Here is a 25,153-nt window from a genome sequence, read left to right as displayed (position 1 = left end):
GGGGTCCAGCCACCAACCCTGGAATGGCAACAAGTATACTGGCTTTGTAAAAGGTTCTGTGGCATGTGTCTGGTGGGAGTTGTAGTTTTAATATACATTGTATATTATATAAGTATATAAGTATATATGTATATAAGTTGAAGTTGGCAGTGTAAAATCTTTGACTGTTCCTGGGGGTTTGGGGGACTGTGAACACATTGGTGTCATCAGATTTTAAAAGTTGAATCGTTAAAAAGGTGAACATTTCTTTTTCTCACATTTGACAGCGCCTCCAGTGTGTGACCATATCTATGTGACAGCTGAGGTCAACAGAGTCTATTACAGCCATGTGTATAGCACCTCCTGTTGCTAAATGACAAGCATGTATTGGGTTTAAGGTTCAGATATGAAGGTAAATTTGGTACAAAAGTGAGAGCGCGTAGATGCGATGTGAGCACTTGTAAAATATGACTTTAGAGCTTGTAAAAAGAATCTGTACTCGTAGATGCAATGGGAGCACTTGTAAAATATGACTTGAGAGCTTGTAAAAAGAATCTGTACTCGTAGATGCGATGTGAGCACTTGTAAAATATGACTTGAGAGCGCAGATGCAATGTGAGCACTTGTAAAATATGACTTGAGAGCTTGTAAAAAAAATCTGTAGTTGTAGATGCGATGTGAGCAGTTGTAGAATATGACTTGAGAGCTTGTAAAAAAAATCTGTACTCGTGTTTTTTTTTTTTTTTTTTTACTTCAGTCACTTCTCCAGTACAACTACAACTCAGTGATAACAACCTCTCAAATCTGTCGCTGCATTGTGCTCTCTCGCATCACACAGTGGCGAGTCTGCGCTCTCGAGTTTTGCAACACTTCTTGCGATACATTTGGTGCAAAACTAATTTGGACCTGTGGACTTAGTCTGTGGAGCTCTGAGCCAACAGGACGGCCGGGGACAGCAGGGTGTCTATCGCCTGATGAGGCTTATTTATATAGCATGAAAGCTAGCGTTAGCTAACTAGCAGCCAGCTCGCTAAATACTGTAAATACCTTTTAATTATTGCAACACTTTTTAACAGTCCAGCTGGAACACTGGTGGTGAGCTCCAGGGTCCTGCAGTCGCAGACGGGCCGCAGTCAGTTGGGCTCAGCCAGCTTGGAAACATTGCTAGAAAGCTCCGCTGCCGACCTCGACGTGATCTGATCTACAGCGGGACACAGCTTCCTGTAGTAGTCATGTTGGAAGACCCAGCCTCGAACCATCTTCAATCCTCTAACTGAGGGAAGGAGGTTGATTTCTTACCTTTCTTAGGATCATTGAGGCCCCACGAGGTGATATCTTGCATAGAGCCCCAGTCCGAGAGAGATTGACAGTTTAGCTTCTTCCATTTTCTAATGATTTCTGAACAGTGGACCTTTTCTCACCAACTGCTTGGCAATTTCCCCGTAGCCCTTTCCAGCCTTATGGAGGTGTACAATTTTGTCTCTAGTTTCTTTGGACAGCTCTTTGGTCTTGGCCATGTTAGCAGTTGGATTCTTACTGATTGTATGGGGTGGACAGGTGTCTTTGTGCAGCTAATGACTTCAAACAGGTGTATCTAATTTAGGATAATAAATGGAGTGGAGGTGGACATTTTGAAGGCAGACTAACAGGTCTTTGAGTGTCAGAATTCTAGCTGATAGACAGGTGTTCAAATACTTATTTGCAGCTGTATCATACAAATAAATAGTTAAAAAATCATACATTGTGATTTCTGGATTATTTTTTTAGATTATGTCTCTCACAGTGGACATGCACCTATGATGACAATTTCAGACCCCTCCATGATTTCTAAATAGGAGAACTTGCAAAATAGCAGGGTGTTCAAATACTTATTTTCTTGTAGGTGGACCTGGGGTCTCATTTATAAAACTGTGTGTAGGATCCTTACTAAAAGTATGCACATCTGTAAGCAATGTTCCCTTTATAAATCACAGATTACTAGATTATTAGAAGTGTGTGTATGTGAATCAGCCTCTTATCTTTACACGCCCATTTTGAACCATAAAGCACCTAATGAATGCTGATCAGTATGATAATGACCCTGGCAGTTGTTCTTTTGTTACGTTGTCCATGATGAAATCAGGCTGCAAATTGAACTAGTGTAGGGAAACCTGGGGTCTCTTTTTTATAAAACTGTGTGTGCCTTACTGAAAGCGTAAGGTACGCTCGAAAGCTAATAATGGCATATGCCAAAAAAAAGTCAGATTTATGTGTGTGTACATGAATCAGCCTGTTATGACGCCCTGTATGCGCCCATTTTCAACCATAAATTGTCAGTGAAAAGCACCTTGCGAATGCTGATTAGTATTTTAATGACTGTATAATAATGCAATTTTTCATTTGTGACGGTGAATCATGCTGAATCATGACGACTGGCGGAAAAAAGCAAAAAGCCTATCAGACGCTTGGGAATTGCTGAAAATTGAATTATAATTTCAGCCTGCTCACGCACAGTGTATGGAAACCTGACACAGGCATTACGTCCCCCGAGGACAGCTTCAATATACTGTATATCAGACCTACAGGTACATGATAAGATTTAACCTGACTATATTATATCCAAGTCTTAGTGATAAAGTTGAAGATGATAATATTAATATAAACAGTTACACAGCCGGTTTCCCACCGAGTGGCAAGAACCCGTTTTTGGACCGGAATGGCATGGTTCCGGCGCGTTGCCCTCTCTACTGGACAAAATTCAGTTAGTGGATCAAGTAGACAAGATTTTTTTACCCAAGCATGCTTCACCTGGGAAGCCATCCTGCTCTGAGTGGAACATTCCCTGCAGGCTACGCTCACGATTCCTGGGAGAATTGGCAAGCGGTCTGCCTGGACGTTCTCACTGTGGAGGACGTTGAAGACATATGGATAATTGGAATTATAATAATCCGGAGGCTTGCTCCAACCTAAGTCAAATTCCTCGTATGTCTGTCATACCTGGCGAATAAAGCTGATTCTGATTCTTAACGGCTGTATTTCCGGACTTTGACATTTGATTATATATGCACAGGGATATTTAGTTAATTACACTGTGTTCTGCCATTTTCTAATGGTAGGATATTTGATGCTATCATACATGGAGTCGGGCCATCTCATCCTCCTGCGCTCAGTTATTATGTCCAACCAAGCCTAGTAATAAAGTTGAAGATTAAAGGCCTAACAGTTTTTGAAAAAAAAAAAAAAAAAAACTAAGCTGTCTGCCATTTCCCTCTGGAAACATTGGGCTCAATGGCACCCTGGTCGCGCCCAGGTGGTGAACTGCCATCTAGCTACCAGTCTACACTCTATACTTTGGTCCATATGGGGACTTGAACCAACAGCCTTCTGGTTCCCAACGCCCTACGGCCTGAGCTACTTCGCCTTGTGTATTTTTACAGCAAATCCCCATCAGTTTTGTAAATCTTTACATTCATTCCCCAAAAGAACCATGCAGCCCTGCCTTCTTTCAAAACTTGCCATATTTAGCGTGTAGCCTGTTATCCTAAAGTTTGTTTCCCGAAGAGAACAGTCATACACAACATGTAGCATTACCGATGAGCCTGGAAATGGACTGTTGTTGATCTAGACTAAATTCATTATAATGGAAATATGGCTGTTTTTTTCTAAGGATGAAGCGCCAAACCCCTCAGGCTGGTTCTTTGTAAGTTTTTGCACTTTTCTGCATATTAGAACAGTTCTTAATATAGTTCTTGTTCATGGGCCTACCAAATGCACTAGGAAATCCTCTAACAACGGTTTCTCTCTTTTAAAGGGAGTCTCGTAATACGTTCAATGTTGACATCACTAGCCGGACATTTATTGATGCACACTTCCGCTTTGCTTCCCGCAAAGATGGCATCACTGCATCTATGTCTTGTCCATCAGCCGGGTTCCTTGGATTGCAATTTCAGCGGAGGTCTCCATCACAGTTCTATGGAACACTCTTCAGTCGCAACCTGGTAAGACACTTCTAAACTGTTATGTTGCATATTGTTGTCACCAATAAAGAATTTTTAAATCTACGGATGGATTGCTGCTATATGTAGTGTAATTTGACATGGTTTTAAAAATTGAATTTCTTCCCTCAACTCTAGTCTACTCCTGAAAAGGATACTGATGTTTTCACTGCCAAAGCCATGCTGAGAAACTCTCAGTTTATGTTACAGACATCATGGAATTGGGACTTCCTTCATGATGTGATTGAAGGTACCAAGAAAAGGATTCCTGCTATAACCGATGCTTTGCTCAAGTTCATTAACAAGTACCACACTGCCCACTTTGGCTTTGATCTCAAACGTGGGGTCATGAAGCTGAAAAACGAGGCTTCCAGTGCCATAGAGAGAGTTTACCATGGGGTGCCTGTGTCTTTTACAACACTGCACAATATAATCAACCACCTTAGTGATAAAGGAAAATACATGTACATGAAGGCTTCTGAAAGCTTGATGTCCATGAGTGTGCAGGATGTTATAGACATGTTGACTCACAACGCTAGACAATTATTGAAACATATAAACGACTTGATTAATGTTTTCACACAGTCAGTGACACAGTTCATGAGTGAAACCAAGTTTACAGTGCCTGGATCTGAAGAAAAGCTCTCAAGCCTGGAGATGTTCCAGGGAGTTTATCAGTCTGTATCAAGAGCCACTAAGAGGGCAATCCAAAGGTTTGCCAGCCCTTTGGAGAATATTTCCAAATATATCAGGGAAATCAATTTCACCATACCTAGAACTGATGTTGTTTTCACTGGAAATGAAATCATGGATAAACTGATGTGTTCTATAAGATCTGTATATGATCAGGTCAGACACTCAGTGGGCAGAGGGTACGATTTGCTTAAAAAAAAAGTAAATGAACTTCTCCAAGTGATTGGTGAAAAAGCAAAAGATTTCATCACCCACCTAAAAGAAGCAAACGTGGAAATTGCTTCTCAAGTTGATGCCATCCACGCAGAGGTTCTGCAGGCTTTCAACCAACATACTGAGGAGGCAAAGAGATATTTGGCTGAGTATAGAAACCATGCCAAAATGAAGATTCACATGGCTTATAATGCTTTAAGAATGGAGAAGGTAAATAATTATATCAGTGAATTTATCAGTATTTTGCAATCACATCTCTACAGTGGAATGAATGAAAGCGCAGATCTCATGAGAAGGACATCCCAGAGCACAGCACCATACATTAGAGTGAGCAATAAAAAGATGGACATTGAAATTCCTTTACCCTTTCTTTGGAAATCTTTCAGCAAATGGCCAACTAGTGAGTAAATCATGGCTCTCTTGATGGCTCACTGAATTTATGTCTGTGTGAAAGAACAACTTTTTGTTTGATGCCAATTATAAGGTTTTTAAAGGTGTTTTAAGTCACGATATAGCCCATTATGCGAGATTACTTTAAATTTGATGATGATTGAATGATATAGACATTTATGACATACCAATGTTTTCCATCTTTATGTTTGACGGTGGTGTTCGATGAAACAATACTGAATATACCTTGATTTTTTGTGTTTTGCAAATATTAATCTAACAATTTCTAATTAAATAAAAAGACCAGAAACCTTTGGATGTCTAAGACAAAATGATTGAATGAGGGAGATTTTTCTTAAATAAAGCAGAAATTTATTGCTACATAATATTAAATGTTATTATATAATAATTTATAATATTTCCAAATGAACAAACCCTATCTTTAGGAATTGTTTTTCTTTAGTGTTTCTGTAAACATTAAAATGATTCAAAAAAATAATACTACATTTTATATGATGGTGCGTTTCAGGAGACCCAAGGTCAATTTAAATACTCCGGCCGACGCCACAGTAAAGACATACAAAAAACCCACAAGTTGTTCGCAGTTCCAACAAAGACATTTCTCCTCCAGAATAATAATAACTAATAAAGTAAAAATGTAATCTATCTATAAACTACAGGAACATCTGTCTATGTCCGTGTGTTATTTGCATATCTCTCAAACCATTAGTCCGATGGATTTCAAACTTGACAGGGGTCTTGCTACAGGAACAAGTAAGTGCAGTGCCGAGTTTGGAAGTTAGGAATTCAAAATATATCATACAAGAAGCACACATTGGCTTTTGCTGCTGGCCTCTCCCCTTCTCACACTACACTGCACAGCGCAGAACCAGAGACAGAGAAGGTTGAAGAAAGCAGTGGAGCTTTGGCAGCTAAAATGTGAAATACACCTCAAACTCACCATAAAATGTGCAAAGTAGCACTACTTTGACTGAGTCTTTGACTTTGAATAAACAAACAACAAATCCCGAATTTAAGGATGTTTCAGAGTCCCACACATGCAAAGCACAACCAGCTACAGACAACTATTGGCAGACAGAGCATGATGCCACTTACAGGTATGCTATCTTTTTAATGAAGCAAGACATATCTGCACGTATGTATACGTCCGTGTTTGGGGGCATGTTTGGGGGAAAGGTAACCTGCACATCACATGCAGACGCCACATGCAGAACGCTTTACAACAGCGGTGGGGTGGTGGTGATACAACTCTTTTCCAGCTATTGTATTAAGTTGCTGTGAGCTGGCAGAACCAGGGCCTGAAATTAACACCCGAACCACCTGCCAAATGCGGGTGAATTTTGCAATTGGCGGGTAGAACTGTCAATCTACCTGCCAAATTGGCTGGTAGCCAATGAGAATTAAGTGATTAAGACGCCTAATTATCTGTAAGTAGGGTACGTAGTTGCTTACGGCCCGGACCAATCAGGGGCCCGCATCACTGGAAGACATTGATTGACAGTCTGGTTCCCCTATTGCATTTTCATTACTTGCGATAATCCCAGCAGTCCCACGTGCAGCCACTGACCAATCAGGGTTGAGAACGGGTCAAATTAATTTCCTTGTTTCTGCTATGAAGACAAGAAATGTGTGATTTGAACATTTCATTCCAACAAAACGTACAGCGAAAGGCCATGCAAAACATTTCAGACCAAAATGTAAGACCTACAATGTATACATGCCAACATGTACTGTACATGATGGACGCACACACATTAACACACACAGTGGATGCAGGGAAAATCGCAGATGAGATGTACAGGATGACTTAAATTGTGTCCCTGGCAAGGATAGTAAATTGTGCCTTTATGCTGGATTAACAAAACGGGCCTGCCTACTACAGCACGTGATGAAGGCGCAATATCCACGACTACGCTACCATGAATTGGACAGGATAGGAAAAAAAACTGTCTGGTAAAAAGTGACTGTGGCAGTTGGTTAACTTCAATGGCAGAAGTTAACTTCAGACAATGGGCAGAACATAAAGTAATCTCGGAAATTATTCCTTCGCAGCACTGCGCAATGCCAGAAAATGTAAACCGGGAAGACACATCCATTTTCATCACACACATCCTGAGTTGGTTTAATTACGTATACTGGTTAACTAACACTGACTAATTAACTAAAACATTACTGTCGTCAAAATATCCTGTAGCCTACACTGTAAATCAAAAGTAGGCTATACAGTGGAGTTGCATTTTTTGTGGTTTGGGTTCTTTCAGAAAGTAATTTTGGGGTACAGTTTGGTTTTGAAGAATTCTACAAGCAGCAATACCACAGGCCAAGCAATCACCCGTTCCAAACAGTTACAATTTCAACGGGCTCTGTACTAATATGTCATAATTACACAGAGTCATGTCTCCAAAACTACTCCACACATTGAAGGCCCCTTGCTGGTTGTACTACATTACTTACTTTTTCAAATTAGGCATATGCATAATTTTGGGAAATATTGTTTGCCAAAAAATCGTAATTTATGTAATAACTACAGAGAGGCATGTCTTCAAAACTATACCACACATAGAAGCCCCCTGCTGGTTGTACTGTAGTAGCACTTACCTCTCATTTTGGGGACAATTTTAGCTGAGGCGATACCAAAAGGTGACACACCTTTGACATTCTGTGTGTGTGTCACCTTAGGTCACGGCAGTTTCCTGCTATGACGACCAGCCACGCTCGTCTCACACATGGAATGCAAACAGGAGGACGAGACGCCGAGTCAAGCAGGTACCATGCAATGGTAATGGAAATACATTATAGGTCAAAATTGTTAACATTTTTATCTCCTGGTTTTTATATTATCGTTATCACTGTTGACCTTCTGCTAGCATGTTTGATGTCTTGCCCGGTGTCAAATATAGCCTGATCTACATTTTCTTGGGTATGTATGAAAGATTAACTTTTAGTTGAACTATTTTACCATCCTATTAACCTGTGTTGTAGTAACACCTCCCTCATGAGTGATGCAGCCTATTTCATCATTGATTACTGGTTGTTACTGTTTTGCATGGTGCAAGTAAATGGTTTGGGTATGTGTTGCTTGGCTGTGTTTTGATGCTTGCATAGCTTCTTAGACTCAATGAGGATACTGTTGATATGTAACTGTGCTGATGTCTTGCTGCTTCATGCTTCTTGCTGGCTTACTGAGAAAGCTTATTTGTTGCTTTAGCATCTGTATGGTGTCTTTTTGACAACTGTCTGTATAGTGTAACCTGTAATAATGTCTTGTTTCCTTTTACTCTGATCTAAAATCCTTTGGCCAAAGGCCTACAGTTGAAAATAACCCGGCCGGCTAACACTAGCACATTTACAGAAATGTTAATATGTGTTGTCCTTTATAAAATAGAGAACAAGAATGTATGAGGTAAGTTTAGAGACACAACTCTATTTAATTATTCCCCAAAATTATGCATATGCCTATTTTGTTTAAGTAAGCAAAGTAGTACAACTAGCAGAAGACTAATTATGTGGGAGGTAAGTTTAGTGACACAACTCTTTTCTCTTTACAAATTGTCTCACGAGGGGGGGGGGGGGGGGGGAGAGGACACATCAGTGACCGGAGTTAAGCTGTGTTGCTTAAATAAATGCACAGTTCATCTCCCCCAGCCCAGTCAACTATGGGGGAGGGGACAGACAGGTTGACAGCAGTGGGAGCGCTTTGGAGACAGAAGTGTGACCAATTGGAGCAATGGCAACATGAGGAGCTGTGGAAGGTGTTATCTGACTTTAGAGACATTTTTCCGCCAATAAAGTGGGCCTGGCACACCTGGTGCAGCATGAAATAGACATTAGGGATGCACAGCTCATCAAGACACGTCCCCGGCGTCTCCATATGGCTCACCGTGAGGCTGCAGGTGGAAGAGATGCAAAGAGCTGGCATTATCGGACCGTCAGACAGCACAGGGCCTCGGGAGTGGTGAAGGTTTCAAAAAAGAGGAGCCCCAAAATTAGATTCTGTGTGGACTTCAGAAAGCAAAACAGAAGCATATCCATTACCTAGGGTCAATGAGAAACTGAACTTTGTCTTTAATGAACAATGATTTTTAAATAATTAATTTGCATTTCATTGCATGACAAGTATTTGAACACCTGCTTTATCGTCTATTTTAAAATTAAGCATACAATAATTCAAAAACAAAACCTCAAACTTAATTGAAAACGACTTAAAATTAGCGACTGAGACCATAAGCGCTTCATGAAAATGTTTACCGGGCTATAAATCAAGTGAGAAGTGGGTCACCGACTTCCTTTTTGCAACTGCGTTCCCCACTGCTGGAATTTAGATAGAATGCAGGTTTAAGGCACTTTCACATTTGACTAACTTCACTGAACCGGATGCTCTGTCCATTCATTTTACATTCAATGGGGGACTGCACATTTTTCGTTGAGTTAGCAATAAATCCCAATTCTTGCATTGAGAGCAGCGTATGGCTTCTTTTGTGCGTATGCCACGTTTTTACATGAGGCCCCAAGTCTGGGATGGCAGGTGCTGGTGCTATCCCATAGGCTCTCTGTGGGGTAGCGACGCTGCCAAACCCGCTGGCGGTACTCTGGCTGCTGCTGTGGGTGGAGATGAGAGCCAAGCTCTATTATGTCCAGATTTTTCAGAGCATAGGTCAATACAGGGAGTAGATTTGATGGTTATTTATTTCAAGGTACTAAATAAATTAAAATAACAAAAACATGTGCACTCATCACATGTGCAAACATGTGCACTCAAAAATAATTTGAAAAGAGAAAAGCAAAAGAAAATGGGATTTAATATTTCTTGTTTCCTAAATATCTCCATCCTTAATAACGTATCGCAGCTTTGCACCAACTGGGATTCAAACCAGATAATCATTCATAAATATTCAGGGAAAAACTCAACTGCAATTTAATTTTATGTCACTGAATTCCACCTAAACGTGATTTGCCCTGCGAGAAGGCTACACAATCAGAATATGACTTTTCTTATTAAACCTCTCATTTGTTTAGCACATTGGCTGTTATACCATTTGTGTGATGCTATTTTTTTCAATCCAAGTTAGCATTGTCCAAGGTTCATGGATAAGTTAGATCATTACATTTGTCCATCGGTTACCAGTTTTAAAAGTAGTTCAGGTATCAAATAAATAATGTACTGGTATTCCTTTTTTAAATTATATTCAGCCAAACTTCAACACCCACCCAATCAGCCTTTGTCTTGAGGCCCATCTTGTTGACACCAAAATAAACCAGTGATCCTACATTTACCTTTTTGTGCCTTACCTACATTGCCACCTGTGGCCGAATGGTTCATCACTTTCTCAATCAGATTCCATTACAATCTAATGATGTTCCATTACACAGTAAAGTCTACCAATACAAACAATACAATAAATTAAAAAGAAAAGGCATGTAGGATGAACATCATTACACCAGGATGAACATTTTGAACCTCATTACACAGTAAATATTTACATCATTTTGGATATTTGTTGAGCATTAAGCTTGCATTCTTAATTTAATTCCACAATCTCTGCTGATAAAAATAAACTCCTGGTATTGAAAGCAAAGACTGAACTCATGTCCCCAAATCTCCCCTGATCCATTCAAACACCATTTTGGCAACTTCTCTTCCTGCATCCAGGACAAAAGCGTGGCGGAACCCGTTTTCACACAGTCTGAAATTTCCATGCGGGAAATCCTGCTTGATGTTGTAATAATATTCAACTGGGCACCAGTGGTCTGTAGCTCCGTAATAAAATATGAGCTGAAAATGGGAACACAGACATTTTACTGTTGTTAATGTTTGGATTTAATACACAATGACATAATAAGAACACCATTCAAGCACCATTGCTTGATTATTCAAGCAAGCATGTTGTCTTTATATGGTTTTAATGTTATCAAAAATTCACAAAGTAGCTATTAAGTACAAATAAATATCACAATGGGATTAAATGGATAGTTGTGTCTTTTTATACCTTTTCAAGGTTTTTCTTGATAGTTATGTTGTCTCTTTCCCGAACGTTCCTCATTTCCTGAGCGCCCATGTACATAGCATTGGCTGCAAAGAACAAGAAATTACACTAGTCTATTTATTGCTTTACATTAAACATTCTAGAAATATTCAATGACAAACAGGCTTGCAGTTTCAAACCTCTGTAGAATATGATACAAAGTAGATAATAAGCAGATTCCTATTTGTGACATTTTTCTGATCAAATAAAGTGGAAAGTTCATGGAAAAAGCAGTATTTTCTAACAAGCATTGCACTTGTCATTTGTAACAGCAATTCATTTTTAGAGCACAATTATTCAAGAATATTGAATGTGTAAAAAAAAAAAAAAATTAAGGGTTTGCATGATTACAAACCAGGCAGGCATGAGGCCCCTTTTAACAATTTTAATCCTTTAGTTCAGTTTGCTAGTGAGCTGAGAGAGAATTTACACCTGTACTGTTTGCAAACTAAAAGCTAAATTCCTGCGCTATAATGTACAGATGTACTTTTTGACACTTAATTATTAGTGCTGTCAAACTATAAAAAAATTTAAATTGCAATTAATGTCATTCTAACCTCCCAATCAATCGTACATTTTTATCTATTCTATTGTCCTTTGATTTCTTTTTGTCCGATTATTTTTTCTCATTTAAATGCTCTTAACATGGAAAAGTGGATCGCTGGCTTTGTGCAATTGTTTTTTTTTATTGAAAACAACATTGGCATATAGCCCACTGCAGTAATCAATTTCACATGTAACATTCTCACTTGGAGCAGTCATTCAAACTTGGAGCACACTTTCAATGAAAGGAGGTATTTTGAGATCTGTAAAACAGATAAACTTGCCATTTGCTAGTGATTCGAGGAGGCTAAAAAACAACACCATCAAACACTACAAAAATGATTATGCATCTTAAGAGACGTCATCCTGAGCAGCACAAAGACTTTTAGAAAAATAAGGAAAAAAAACTGTGGCAAAAACCCATCAGCAGCATCTAATTCAGTCAATTTGATAAAGCTAGAAAATACAGCAGCAACCACCCAAAGCTAAAGTGCTTAACAACAAAATCATTGAATTTATTAAACTTGATAACCAGCCCTTCCGCGTGGTGGAAGACGTTTGTTTCCGTAGACTAATTATGATCCTAGAGCAGCGGTATGCTATGCCTAGGCAGCGTTACTTTTCTGATGTGGCCTTACTTCAACTCCAGAGTTTTTTTGCCAGTCACATTGAAAAGCTCCTTGCCGGCACTATTCACATTAGCTGTACCACAGACATTTGGACGTCAAACGTGAGTCCTGTTAGCTTGTTGAGCCTCACAACCCAGTGGCTATAGAAAGATTTCACCCTTAAAAAAGCTGTCCTACACTCACAGGAAAGCTCCGGTTCCACAGCAGCTGCAATTACATCCGCATTTGACATGTTGGGAAATAGAAAATATTTAGAGAACAAGTGTACGTCATGCTACGTGACAATGCCTTTAACATGGCTAAAGCTATGGTGGAGTTTGGTGTGGCAAGTCTACCATGCATGGCACACATGTTGCAACTGGCGGTACAAGGTGTCCTGTCTCAGCACAACCAGGCCCGTTTCCCTTCCCTTGCTCCTGCTGCACGCAAATACCTGCGTGCGCCCTGCGCAAGTGTAGTAACAGTGAACCGCTGTTAAGCCTTGCCTCTGATGTTATAAATGAAGAGCAATTTAAGGGACAGTGAAAAAACAGAGATGCTAACTTTTGTTGAGATAAACCTAACTCTTGTACTGAAAAATGTGATGAACAGAAGCTAACCGGTCAGTGGTGATAAAACTTTTCGCCTTAATCCACCATAATGGATTAAGCTGAAAAGCAGAAAGACAGTCAAGAGATAGCCAAGAGAGACATACGGCTGTCACTGCCTGCTCTCCCCCACAGGACTTTGAGCTCCCCCAGATCACAAACAAGGTCACAAAGTTCTTCAGAAATAGTTGGGTCCATTATGCTGGTCATGATGAGGTCAGGGCTGGCCGAGTACTGAGGCAAGAAAATACACGACAGGCAGATGTAGGTGTAGAATTTAATGTGAAAAAAATTAAAAATTAAAATAAAAAAATCAATCCAAGCTTTTGTGAGTCCAAACAAAGCAGAAATTCCCAAAATATATACTGGACTCCATAAAGGCAACAAAATCGGTCCAAACAACGTACACATATCCATAGAAAACAGGAACTAGCGGGTACACTCGAAAACAACGACATGACAAGATCTGAAGAGAACAGAGGACATTAAATGAGGTGAAAAGCATTAGGGACAAATCAGACGATATGGGTAAAAAGCTAAACCAAGACACATGTAACCAAACACTAAAATAGTACAGGAAGTAAACTAAGCAAAACGTACAAGTACAGGAAAAACCTAAAAAATAAGGAAACAGGAATCAATCAAAACACAGAACACGTGTTAACAAAATAAAACATTAAACATGGCAACAGAAACCCACAACCCTAACATTTGGAGCCTTAACTCCTCCCTTTTACATCATAAAGAATGTCTCAGAACCAAACTAAGAGTACTCAACGATCAATTGGTCTTTGGTGTCATCTTCAGGGGTGGCATGAGAGGCCTTAAAGGCTGCGATCAGGGGACAATGGTGCTAAAGTGCTGTTATAATTAGAAAGAAAAAATCGAACACGTTGAAACCGAGATTAAATGAAGAATGTCACAGGATGGCCTGAGAAAACTGACTCAATTATATTACATATTAAATATGTTCCAATTCGGAAGGTAGAATTCAGGTTATTTGAGTCCATTAAAGGGAAACGGTGACAAGCAAGGTTTGAGCGGTTACCCCAAGGTTACTGTCAATAGGACCGTTGTCTACAGAATTGAAGAGCTACTGATGAACCAATACAACAATGAGGTAACCTCCAAAGACCAAGAGGACTTGTCAAGGGAGGAAAAGAAATTCACTGAAATTATGAATAGCTCTGTTCAGCTTCATAAAAGGACACTACAAAATGAAAATGCCTTTCAAAGAAGATGTCACCATGCCAAACAATCTCTGCATTGTCAAGCAACATGTTCATGGTTCGAGGAGAAGGCTTCAAAAGGATGCAAGTTATCATGATGAGTACACAAAGTTTCTTACTGATGTCATTAACAAACGCTATGCAGAACAGGAGCATCAGTTAGAACCATGTAAGGGTAAGGTATGGTATATACTAGGGCTGCACGATTATGGCCAAAATGATAATAACAATTATTTTTATCAAAATTCTGATCACGATTATTCTCACGATTTGTTGTTTTTAACCAAAACTAATTTTATCGTCACATAGGCTATTTATAACTGCGAGAGAAGTGTGATGGACGCTACTCACAGAGAGACGGCTGACTCATTATGAACGGGTCAATTCCATTCAATAACTTCTGTGTTCTTCGCTGTGGCAGTCGCGATAGCAGAGTTACCCGCGGAAACACTGGTACAAATACAGGTTTGCCCCTCATACTCAACAATATACAGCTGTGTTAATAACAAAACGGTAGACCAATGTCAGAAGTGTTGACCGGTGCTGTGTGGCGGGCCTGCGCGGAGAGTAAGAGGAGAGAGAGGAGAGGAGAAATCCTACACAGATACGGATTTACAGACGAAATGGGTCATGTAACGCAAAATGAAATCATATACTGACAAAAATGCTGGCATTGGTATCGGCGAATACTGGAGTCCAGGCACCGATCCAATACCACGTCAATTATTAGAAATAGGAATCTATTTACTGGTTAGCACCATTAGCTCGGACACAGTTCTTCTTTGCCGCTCTTAAAATAGTTGTGATGCTGTTTTAGAGGGGCAAAGAAGAATTGATCACCTAACGCCTCGTTAAAAGAAGCTAACATTAGCGCATCATGTCGGCAGTTTGGCAGTACTTTACAGTGGATATTCCCACCAGTAAGACGGCGGCATGCAACATATGCAAAGAAGCAATTTCGAGGGGTGGCACGAGTGTTGCAATATTCAACACCAGCAACTTAATTAAACATTAGATGACATGTCACGCTAAAGAGCAAAACGAATTTACGAAAGCTAAGGGGGGAAAAAAAGACAAACTGCAGCAGTAAACTCTGAGAACTGCCTTCCAGCGACGAGATAAATTCTCCAAAGACAGCCAAAAGAGCAACAAGAGTTTATTGTCCTGGATGACCAACCCGTCTGTCGTCAAAAATGTGGGATTTTGACGCTTAATGGAGCATTTGGAGTCAAGGTACTGTTTGCCAGGTTGTAAATATATCTCAGAAACTGCGCTACCCAAATTATACGACACAGGGAACACATTTTGTGTATGCAATCAGCTTTACCACAACATTTGGAGCTCCGGCGTGTGCCCCATGTCTTTGCTAGGTTTAATGTCACACTGGGTGGACAGAGAGTCAACATTTACCCCTCAAAGTGCGGTGCTGCACGCCAACGAGTTCCAAGGGTCACATCCTGGCACATCAATTGCTGAAGCAATTGAGGGGTTCCTAGTAAAATAAAAAGTCCAACGTTCAAGTTGTCTGGCGCGACAACTCTAGCAACATGAAGAAAGCCATGGACAAGATGGATGTACCAAGTTTGGGATGGTAGGAAGATAGTCGCTTATTTCAAACACTCGCCACTGGCTACTACATGCCTACAGGATATTCAAAAAGATCTCCAAATGCCCCCCAAACGTCTGCACCTAGACGTAGCAACAAGGTGGAACAGTACCTACTATTTGGTTGAGTGTTTACTGGAGCAGAAGCGATAAATTTCAGCATATGGAGCTGACCACGATCTGCCAGTGACCCTTACAGCTAACCAGTGGGCTTTACTGGAGAAAATAATCACTGTTCTGGCACCATTGGAAGAAATGACCACACAGATTAGCTCCTCCACCTCTTCAGCAGCTGAAGTCATCCCCTCATCACAGTGCTGAAACGCCTGCGCTGCGTTGGAAACGCATGGATGAGTTACTGAGCAGGACCACACTGAGAAGAGATTATGCCAGAAAACCCCCATAAAGCCCCACAGATGGAAGCACAGCCAGACAGCAGCAGCAGCAAGAGCAGCTTGAAAGGCCTGTTTGAGGAAATCCTGCAGGAGCATGAAGAACGTGGGGCAAGTAACACAAGCACACAAGTTAAAATACAGACATATTTGACAGAGCCAACGGTCCCAAGCTCAGACAGCCCATTCCTGTATTGGGGAGTCAACCAAATTGGGTTTCCCACCCTCGCTGTCACTGCTGCAAAGTTTCTCTGTGCTCCTTGTACAAGTGTTGACAGTGAGAGACTGTTCAGTTCAGCATCCAACATTGTTGATGCAAGGAGGAACAGACTAGGAGGAGAGAGGGCAGAATTGCTCATCTTCTTGAAAAAGAATCTGCCTTTGCTCTTGAAATTATGAGTAACACTAAATTGCTAAAATGCTACAGCAATGTGTAGCCTACTTGTTTTAAAGTATTCATTAAATGTGTAGCTGTTGCTCTTTTGAGTTGGATTTTTTGTGTTTACTTTATAGGTTGGTGTTGCATTATTTTTAAATACTGCAAATCGGAATTGGTGTTGGGAGGTAAAAAACGGCAATGGAAAATCTCTGTACCTCACCATTGAGTATATCATTCTAAGAAGCAAACCATATATGTTGTTGTTATGTTTGACTGTGGACCAGACTTCAAAGGTGTGTCTCTCAATAGTCAACTTTTACTAGGCCCAAACCTGAACAGCTCCTTAATAGGAGTTATTTTACAGTTCAGACAAGATATTGTAGCCATGATGACAGGCTTACAAGCCATGTTCCACCAAGTCAAGGTAGCAGAAGAGCATGTGGACTTTTCTAAGATTTTTTATGGTGGCCTGAAGGTAACCTGAACCGTGATTTGGTAGAGTATCGTATGACTGTTATTTGGGGCCGTATCATCCCCCAGTTGTGCCTGCTTTGGTCTACGGAAGACTGCTGAAGATAATCAAACAATCTCCAGAAGAAGTCATTGACACAAGCAAAATAAATATCTACATGGATGCCCTTCTGAAAAGCCTTTCCTCTGAAGAGGAGGCTGTCCTCATGGTTAAGAATCTAAGAGCCATTTGCAGCAGATGTCACAATCTCACATCTTCAATCTCACAAAATGGATCAATTACGGCCGGGACTTACTTCAAAGTATTCCAGAAGAACACAAATCACAGAACTTGTTTGATTTGGATCTGGACAGAGATAAACTGTCAATAGAGAGGGCTTTAGAGCTGCAACGGTGTGTAGAAACAGACACTTTCAAATGTAAACTGAAGGTCTAGGAGCAACTTAACACCAAACATGGCATATTGTCTGTAATCAGTTCCATCTACGATCCACTGGGGTTCTTGGCACCACTTATTCTTCCTGTTAAACTGCTTCTGCAGGTTATGTAGGCCCAAGTCTGATTGGGAAGACCTCATACCTCCACCTTCTGAACAAAAATGAATCAAGTGGCTGACAGATCTACAGAAAGTGGCTAATTTCAAAGTCAACAGGTGTAGGACTAAAGGATTTGGGAAGATTGTATGTGCACAACTGCATCATTTCTCAGATGCTAGTGAAAATGGATATGGCACAGTTACCTATCTCAGAATGCAGAACTTTAAGGATGAGGTCTATATTGCGTACTTGTTTGGAAAATCCAGAGAGGCTCCTCTAAAACCAGTCACTATACATTGTCTGGAACTCACTGCTGCTGTTGTTGCCAAAGTGACAAGATGGTTCAATCAGAGCTGCAGACTCCACTAAAGAAATCCCGCTTTTGGACCGGCAGCACATCAGTTCTAAAGTACATCAAAAATGAGGACAAAAGATTCCTAACCTTTGTCACTAACAGAGTTTCCATGATAAGAGACAACTCAGACGTGTCACAGTGGAGTTACAGTGCCTTGCGAAAGTATTCGGCCCCCTTGAACTTGTCAACCTTTTGACACATTTCAGGCTTCAAACATAAAGATATAACATTTTTATTTTTTGTGAAGAATCACCAACAAGTGGGACACAATTGTGAAGTGGAACAAAATCTATTGCATATTTTAAACTTTTTTAGCAAATAAAAAACTGAAAAGTGGTGCGTGCAAAATTGTTACTGTTGTGGAGAAGTTTAAAGACGGATTTGGATACAAAAAGATTTCCCAAGCTTTAAACATCCCAAGGAGCACTGTGCAAGCAATCATTTTGAAATGGAAGGAGTATCAGACCACTGCAAATCTACCAAGAACTGGCCGTCCCTGTAAACTTTCAGCTCAGACAAGGAGAAGACTGATCAGAGAAGCAGCCAAGAGGCCCATGATCACTCTGGATGAACTGCAGAAAACTACAGCTGAGGTGGAAGAGTCTGTCCATAGGACAACAATCAGTCGTACACTGCACAAATCTGACCTTCATGGAAGAGTGGCAAGAAGAAAGCCATTTCTCAAAGATATCCATAAAAAGTCTCGTCTAAAGTTTGCACGCACCACTTTTCAGTTTTTTAGTTGCTAAAAAAGTTTAAATTATCCAATAGATTTCGTTCCACTTCACAATTGTGTCCCACTTGTTGGTGATTCTTCACAAAAAATAAAAATGTTATATCTTTATGTTTGAAGCCTGAAATGTGTCAAAAGGTTGAAAAGTTCAAGGGGGCCGAATACTTTTGCAAGGCACTGTATATTCCCACATCACTAAACCATGCAGATAACGCTTCAAGAGGAATGAAAGCTGAAAAGTTGGTCAACCAAAGATGCGTCAAAAGCTTAACTTTTCGATGGGATCCAGGGATGAATAACCAAGGTGGATTTCAGCATCCTAGGTGATGATCCAGAGGTTAAGCAAAGTGTGCTGCTTAATGCAGCCATTAACACCAATCACCTAATAACTTATTTCTCTGATTGGGAGATATTAAAAGTTGCAGTTGGATGGATCCTCAGACTGAAAGAATCCCTTCTGAAGCTTAAGAAGTTGCAGTTTGCACATACTAGTGTTAATGGAGCACCAATGGTGGATGTGCAGCAAGAAATGCAAGCTTTTCAATCTTCACTCAAAGGGAAGAACTTGTCCCTGGATGACCTCTTAGAAGGTAAGAACTCACTAATTTCCTTTTGTCAGAGAGAGATTTTACGGGGTGAGATGGCTGCATTATCATCTACACCTCAACAAATCAGCTTTGCCTGAGGACACAAAACATCCCCTCATCCTGTCCAAAGACCAACACCTCCCAACCCATATTTGCTGCCATTTTTTGGGCCATGGGGGAAGAAATCATGTACTGTAAGGAAAAGATATTGGATCACAAATGTTAACTCTTCAGTGAGGAAAATCATAGCAAGATGCAGATTTTGCAGACGTTATAGTGGAGGCTAGTGAACAAAAAATGGCAGACATGCCCACAGAGAGAAATGTTCCTAATCTCCGTCCATTCACTAATGTTGCTGTTGATTATTGTGTTCCATTTGAGGTGAAAAGGGGATGTAACGTCATAAAATGTTACTGAGTGATCTTCACTTGTATGACAAGTAGGGCCATTCACCTGGAAACTGCTTACTCTCTTGATACAAGTTTACGTATCAATGCATTGCGAAGGTTCATCTGTCAGAGAGGACAGGTTTGTCACATGAGATCAGACAATGGTACCAACTTTGTGGGAGCTGAAAAATAATTGAGAGAAGCCTTAGCATTGTTAAACCAGGATCACATTGAAAGATACCTGTTGCAAAAAGGAATTAAATGGAGTTTCAACCCACATTCTGAATAACTTCACAGTGGTGTTTGAGAGCGCATCATACGGATAATCAGAAGGGTTTTGAGTCCAGTGCCTCATCAACAAAGTTTGGATGATGAAGGATTTCAAACGATGCTTTGTGAAGTTGAAGCAATGGTGAACGACCGGCCCATCACTACATTAACTGAAGATCCAAACGACCTTGCTTCTACTGAAAGGGAAGTCGATTCTACCACCAGGACGAAGGAAGTGCGCTGTATGCAAGAAGAAGATGGAAACAGGTCCAATATGTTGCTGATCTCTTCTGGAAAAGATGGACTCGTCAGTACCTACCATTCTTGCATAAATGAGAAAAATTGACAAAGGAAAAAAGAAGTTTCATGCCTGGGGATGTCATTATTGTTGTTGGGGATTGTACAGCTCCACGTGGATCTTGGATGATTGGACAAATACTGGAAACTTTACCAGATAAATGGGGACGTTCTGTTCACCTTCAAACAAGAATGTGGTTGTACCTGGTTGTACTTTTGACTAAAGTGTGTCTTTTATGTGAGGCCACAAAGTAAATACGTGTAAATATATACGGGTTCAATATGATTTATGCAGTAAAGAATTTGCATAAGTTATTAAAAACTAAAGTGAGGGTTTTGTGTTAAGTTTGTTTTTTTGTGTACATTATCTATATTGTTAGAAAATTGCTTTGTCTTCTGCCAGAAGCAATTATGGGCAGGTGTGTAGGAGCTGTGTAGGTGCTCCTCCAAAACCAGTTCCTTCCCGAGGCTATTTTGCAGCAGCATCCTGCATTTAAAGAAATGCAAATAAACCAGAGCACTTTTTCCTCCCTTCCTGGAATGCTGTGTGGACTAGCCATCCCATCCTCTCCAGCGCTATGGAGGATGGTCTGGCAATGCAAGATTAATCACGAGCTAAACCAGGTATGACGGAAATTGGTAAGCCTGACTAAGATTGACCCGGGTTTTCACCCATCTTCTATCACTTTACCTTTTAGATTTTAGTTGTTCTTTGTTTAATTTCCTTTTTTTCTGTGATGGTCCTGCCACAGTATCAGCCATAACTACAAAACATAACTTTAAAAAAAATTAAAATACAATTAGGCCTATATAAAGAAATCTCCTGCTACCCTTTACCTGGCTGGATACACTAACTTAGCTTTAGCTTAGCCTTTCCGGTGTTAAAAATCTGTGACTTATCAGAATGTATGACTGTAGAGCTGGTCTACCTGTGGTAAATAATTTTATGAGTTTGCGAGAAAAATCGGACCTGGGCAATCATTACACGTCATTTATGATCATCAGATGAAAAATTAAATAGTTTCAGAAACATTTAAAAGTAACAAATAGTTTATTTAATCACAAAAGAAATATTGCTCTAATATCCTATTTTTTTCCGATTAGTCCAGCACCACATGAATGTAACATAAGTAAACGCCCTGTAAGAACGTTTGCGCCTATTCCTTTTGAAAGATCATCTGACACATGTCCTCACTTACTCCGTTCAATGGTGGAACTTTATCACTCAGTGACAAAATGACACAGGGACAGAGGCACCAAGTTTTGAAGTTGTAGGGCTGGCCCTGTGGTGCGATGCGGCAAAAAATGACATAACATTCTCAACAAAAAGTGAACACTATAGGGCATCAAAATAGTAAAGAACAAAGCATAACCAACCTGCACAGTCTCCGCTGAGTAGACCTACAGTAGGTTGGACTACAGTGTGGTCCAGAGAGCAGATGCCACCAAACACTAGCTTGATCAGGCTGGCTTTAAGTTCCTCCGGCAAAAGAGAGAGTAGGAAGAGAGGCAGGTAGGCCACATAACGCATATGACACAGCACAGGGGTCATAACCTTCCCCTGAGGAGTCTGGGCCATGCGTTCAATGGTGGGAAACAATGCAATGGCCTTTATTACCTTTATTAAAAAAAAAGAATTAAAAAAAAAAGAATATAAAAAACACTTCAAATCAATCCAGATAGTTTTTTACTGTTTTATAATTATGTCAATGAGATAAAACATAGCATTTTATTCACTTTCTATTCCTGCCTATTAGTTTCAGTATTGTTGGAGGATCTGGCCAACACCGATGGAAAACCAAATATGTAATGCGTCTTCAAGCATAATTAATTTGAATATATTGATTTTTGAAAAAATGGACGACATTCTGAACCCTTCACAGAGCAGAGCTGAGAGATGTAGTGTATTACACGAAGTAGCACATGTACTGAACTGTGTAGTGTGTATCTAGATGTAGCACATGTACTAAAGTGGGAATGATAGAGAGAACAGTAGCAATAGCCCCTGGTGCAAATGACAACTAACGTTACTGTAAGTGCAATAAAATCTTCATAAGTAAAAAACTATCAATCTGATCAACAAGTATAATAATGATGGAAGCGATATTTCAATCTGCTCTGTCTGAATAGAGACTCTCGATCCTCCACACTGCTACTCTGCATATAGCAAATTGTTACAAACAAGCTAAAACGAAAGATTTCTGAATGAAGTCTGTTATCTTCTTTTACCACAAATTTGTAATTTGGCATTTTAAACGTAGCTGCTGGCTGAAACAAAACATCCTTTCTTCTCTACAAGCGGTAAATCCACATGGCTAATTATTATGCAATGACATATGACAGAACTTGTCTACGTTCTTTATTCCTTCCAAACTTCACTTAGTATTTTGATGTCGGAATGTGATTTATTAACCCTTATCCTAATCCTTCTGGAGCTCTTGACCCCAGAGGGTTAAATGTTTTATTTTTGTCCCCCTGGAATATGTGCCCCCCCCCCCAAATCAAACTGGGAGATAAGAAAGTGACTAACCTTGAGTTCAGGATTTCCCTTCATCATTTTGAGAATAATGTAGCAGCCAATGGAGTGTCCAACCAGGACCAGGCTGGTTTCTCTGGGAACATGTTGCCTGAGGAAGGACAGCTTGTGTTCAATCTGGCCGTTCAAGCCAAACACGTCACCTTCTGCTGCTGAGAAGGCGTCTGTTTGAGAAAAAGAAAAATTGGAATGAATGTCTTGCCAGAATACTCTTAATTTCTGTATACTTTTTTTGGTGTCCATGTTCAACTATCTGGAATTACTAGACTAGCAAATCCCAATTTCTAAATATGTTAGAGGTGATAAACATTTACTATTTCACATCGCATGATAATTCATGATCTCTCTTCCAATGTAAATAGATTGGTTAAAATGAAAATTGATTTGAGAATAATTCATACCTTCTACCATATCCATAGCGTCTGGTGGTACACAGTGGCCTGCATGACTTACAGCCCACACTGGATGGCGGTATTCAAACATACTGTGAAGTGTTTGCATAAAGGTTCTATAGAAGCCCACTACACCTGGGTTACCTGTATGAAAGACAGCAGAAGATCAGCATAGTTCCCTACTATCAACTATTTCCTTAGCATTTTATGGTCACTTGGTGCGTGGCCAAAGGTCAGGCGTGGTTACAATATAGAGGGTGGCTCACACCACAAAGTTCATCGGATGATGTTTGTCACATAAGGCTGATTTCCTGTTGCCAGTGGGGGGCGCTATGACCAAAAGTCAATTATGGCAGACAAGCGTCCTTAGGCCTGGACTCTTGTCAAACATTTTGGTCAATTTGGACAATGTACACGAAAGTTACAACAACTTCTTCGTTCATCAATAAATGCTCAAAATGCCACGTCCATACCGTTGTACAAAAAGTTTTTCTTTTAATAACTTCTCATCTTTAAAAGGTGTTGAGATGGTGCAGACCAAATTTGAAGTCCATTGGATGAAATCTCAAGAGGAGTTCGTCCTTATCTTTTAGGCCTACTTTCTGTTGCCACTAGGGGGCGCTATGACTTGAGTAAACATCGGCATTTAGATGTAGTCAGAGTTGGACTTGGAGAAAATTGCACAATGTACACTCAAGTTACACCCACTTCCTGTTTCGGTTGCAAAACACACAAAATGGTTGCCCCGCCACGGCGAGAAAAAGTTTTTCTTTTAATACATTTTCATCTTTACAGTCTTAAGATGGCACAGACCAAATTTGAAGTTGATTGGATGAAATCTCTAGGAGGAGTTTGTTAAAGGTCCCATGGCATGAAGATTTCACTCTATGAGGATTTTTTAATAATCATATATGTTCAACTAGCCTGCCTATGGTCCCCCAGTGACTAGAAATGGCAATAGGTATAAACAGAGCCATGGGTATCCTGCTCTGCCTTTGAGATAGTAAAAGTTCAGATCGGCGGATCTGGAATCTTGCTCCTTATGACCACATAAACTTGCGTTTAACTTTGTTGCAATTCCAAGTTTTCACACCTGGTGGAGGTAGTGTCTTGAACAAGGCAGCTTCTCCACAAAAAAGGAGCAATCAAAGAAAAATGCAGCAACAGGGGAACAAAAATGGTAGAACCCAAGACAGCAAGTTTCAAATTTCAGACATTCAATTCAATTTTGTATTAATTCATAAGCGTTATCTCGAGACACTTCATAGAGTAGGTCTAGACCACACTCCAGAATTTACAAGGACCCAACAGTTCTAGTAGTTCCCTCCAGAGCAAGCAACAGTGGCAAGGAAAAACTGCCTTTTAGGCAAAAAAATAGCAGACTAAGACTAAATTAACATGCATTATTAAAAAGGAGTCTAAAATGCTTTGCATAAAATAACAACTAAGATAAAATCTCTCTTCATTTTCGTCTACAATCGTCTCTACTTTTTCATCATGAAATAGAACGTCTCGGCTTACGTATGTAACCCTTGTTCCCCGAGATAGGGGAACGAGACACTGCGTCGGTTACGACAATACGGAACGCCTTTAGGCATGACAGGGCTGAATACAAAGGAAAACTACTCCAATCCTATTGGTCCCAGTGAGAACGGTAGCATGTGACGGCATAACCGTAGGGGCATATAAGCACAGCGGCAAATAGCTCATTAGCTCTTTCTATGAAGCAAGGCACTCCAGGCGGGGCGAGGGGCGGTGAACCGACGCAGTCTCTCGTTCCCCTATCTCGGGGAACAAGGGTTACATACGTAACCCGAGACGTTCCCCTTCGAGGGGAACTAGAACTGCGTCCGTTACGACACTATGGGAACGAGATACCCACTAACCCGCGCCGAACCCCCGCCTGCCCTAGTGTGCAAGCAACCTGTGG

General features: G+C 40.3%; 2 protein-coding genes across 7 annotated transcripts in view; one reads left to right on the top strand and one right to left on the bottom strand.

The window, feature by feature from the left end:
• apoba (apolipoprotein Ba) overlaps positions 1–5,494 on the top strand; it is a 58,114-nt gene extending 52,620 nt beyond the window's left edge. For all 3 annotated transcript variants that reach the window (XM_034859324.1, XM_034859322.1, XM_034859323.1), the window contains 3 exons: positions 3,626–3,658; positions 3,770–3,956; positions 4,092–5,494. In XM_034859324.1, coding sequence (XP_034715215.1) covers positions 3,626–3,658; positions 3,770–3,956; positions 4,092–5,267 — 1,396 coding nt within the window. In that variant the 3' untranslated portion in view covers positions 5,268–5,494. The remainder of the gene's footprint in view (positions 1–3,625; positions 3,659–3,769; positions 3,957–4,091) is intronic.
• A 5,246-nt stretch (positions 5,495–10,740) lies between these two features.
• ldah (lipid droplet associated hydrolase) overlaps positions 10,741–25,153 on the bottom strand; it is a 17,020-nt gene continuing 2,607 nt past the window's right edge. For all 4 annotated transcript variants that reach the window (XM_034859383.1, XM_034859382.1, XM_034859385.1 and 1 more), the window contains exons 3-7: positions 23,233–23,367; positions 22,826–22,995; positions 21,673–21,913; positions 11,258–11,340; positions 10,741–11,043 (exon numbers count right to left, since the gene is read on the bottom strand). In XM_034859383.1, the coding sequence (XP_034715274.1) occupies positions 10,855–11,043; positions 11,258–11,340; positions 21,673–21,913; positions 22,826–22,995; positions 23,233–23,367 (818 nt within the window). In that variant the 3' untranslated portion in view covers positions 10,741–10,854. The remainder of the gene's footprint in view (positions 11,044–11,257; positions 11,341–21,672; positions 21,914–22,825; positions 22,996–23,232; positions 23,368–25,153) is intronic.

This window comes from Etheostoma cragini, chromosome 20, assembly GCF_013103735.1.
Source record: "Etheostoma cragini isolate CJK2018 chromosome 20, CSU_Ecrag_1.0, whole genome shotgun sequence".
In the NCBI taxonomy this organism is placed as follows: Eukaryota; Metazoa; Chordata; class Actinopteri; order Perciformes; family Percidae; genus Etheostoma; species Etheostoma cragini.
This window is presented reverse-complemented; position numbering and strand designations above follow the sequence as displayed.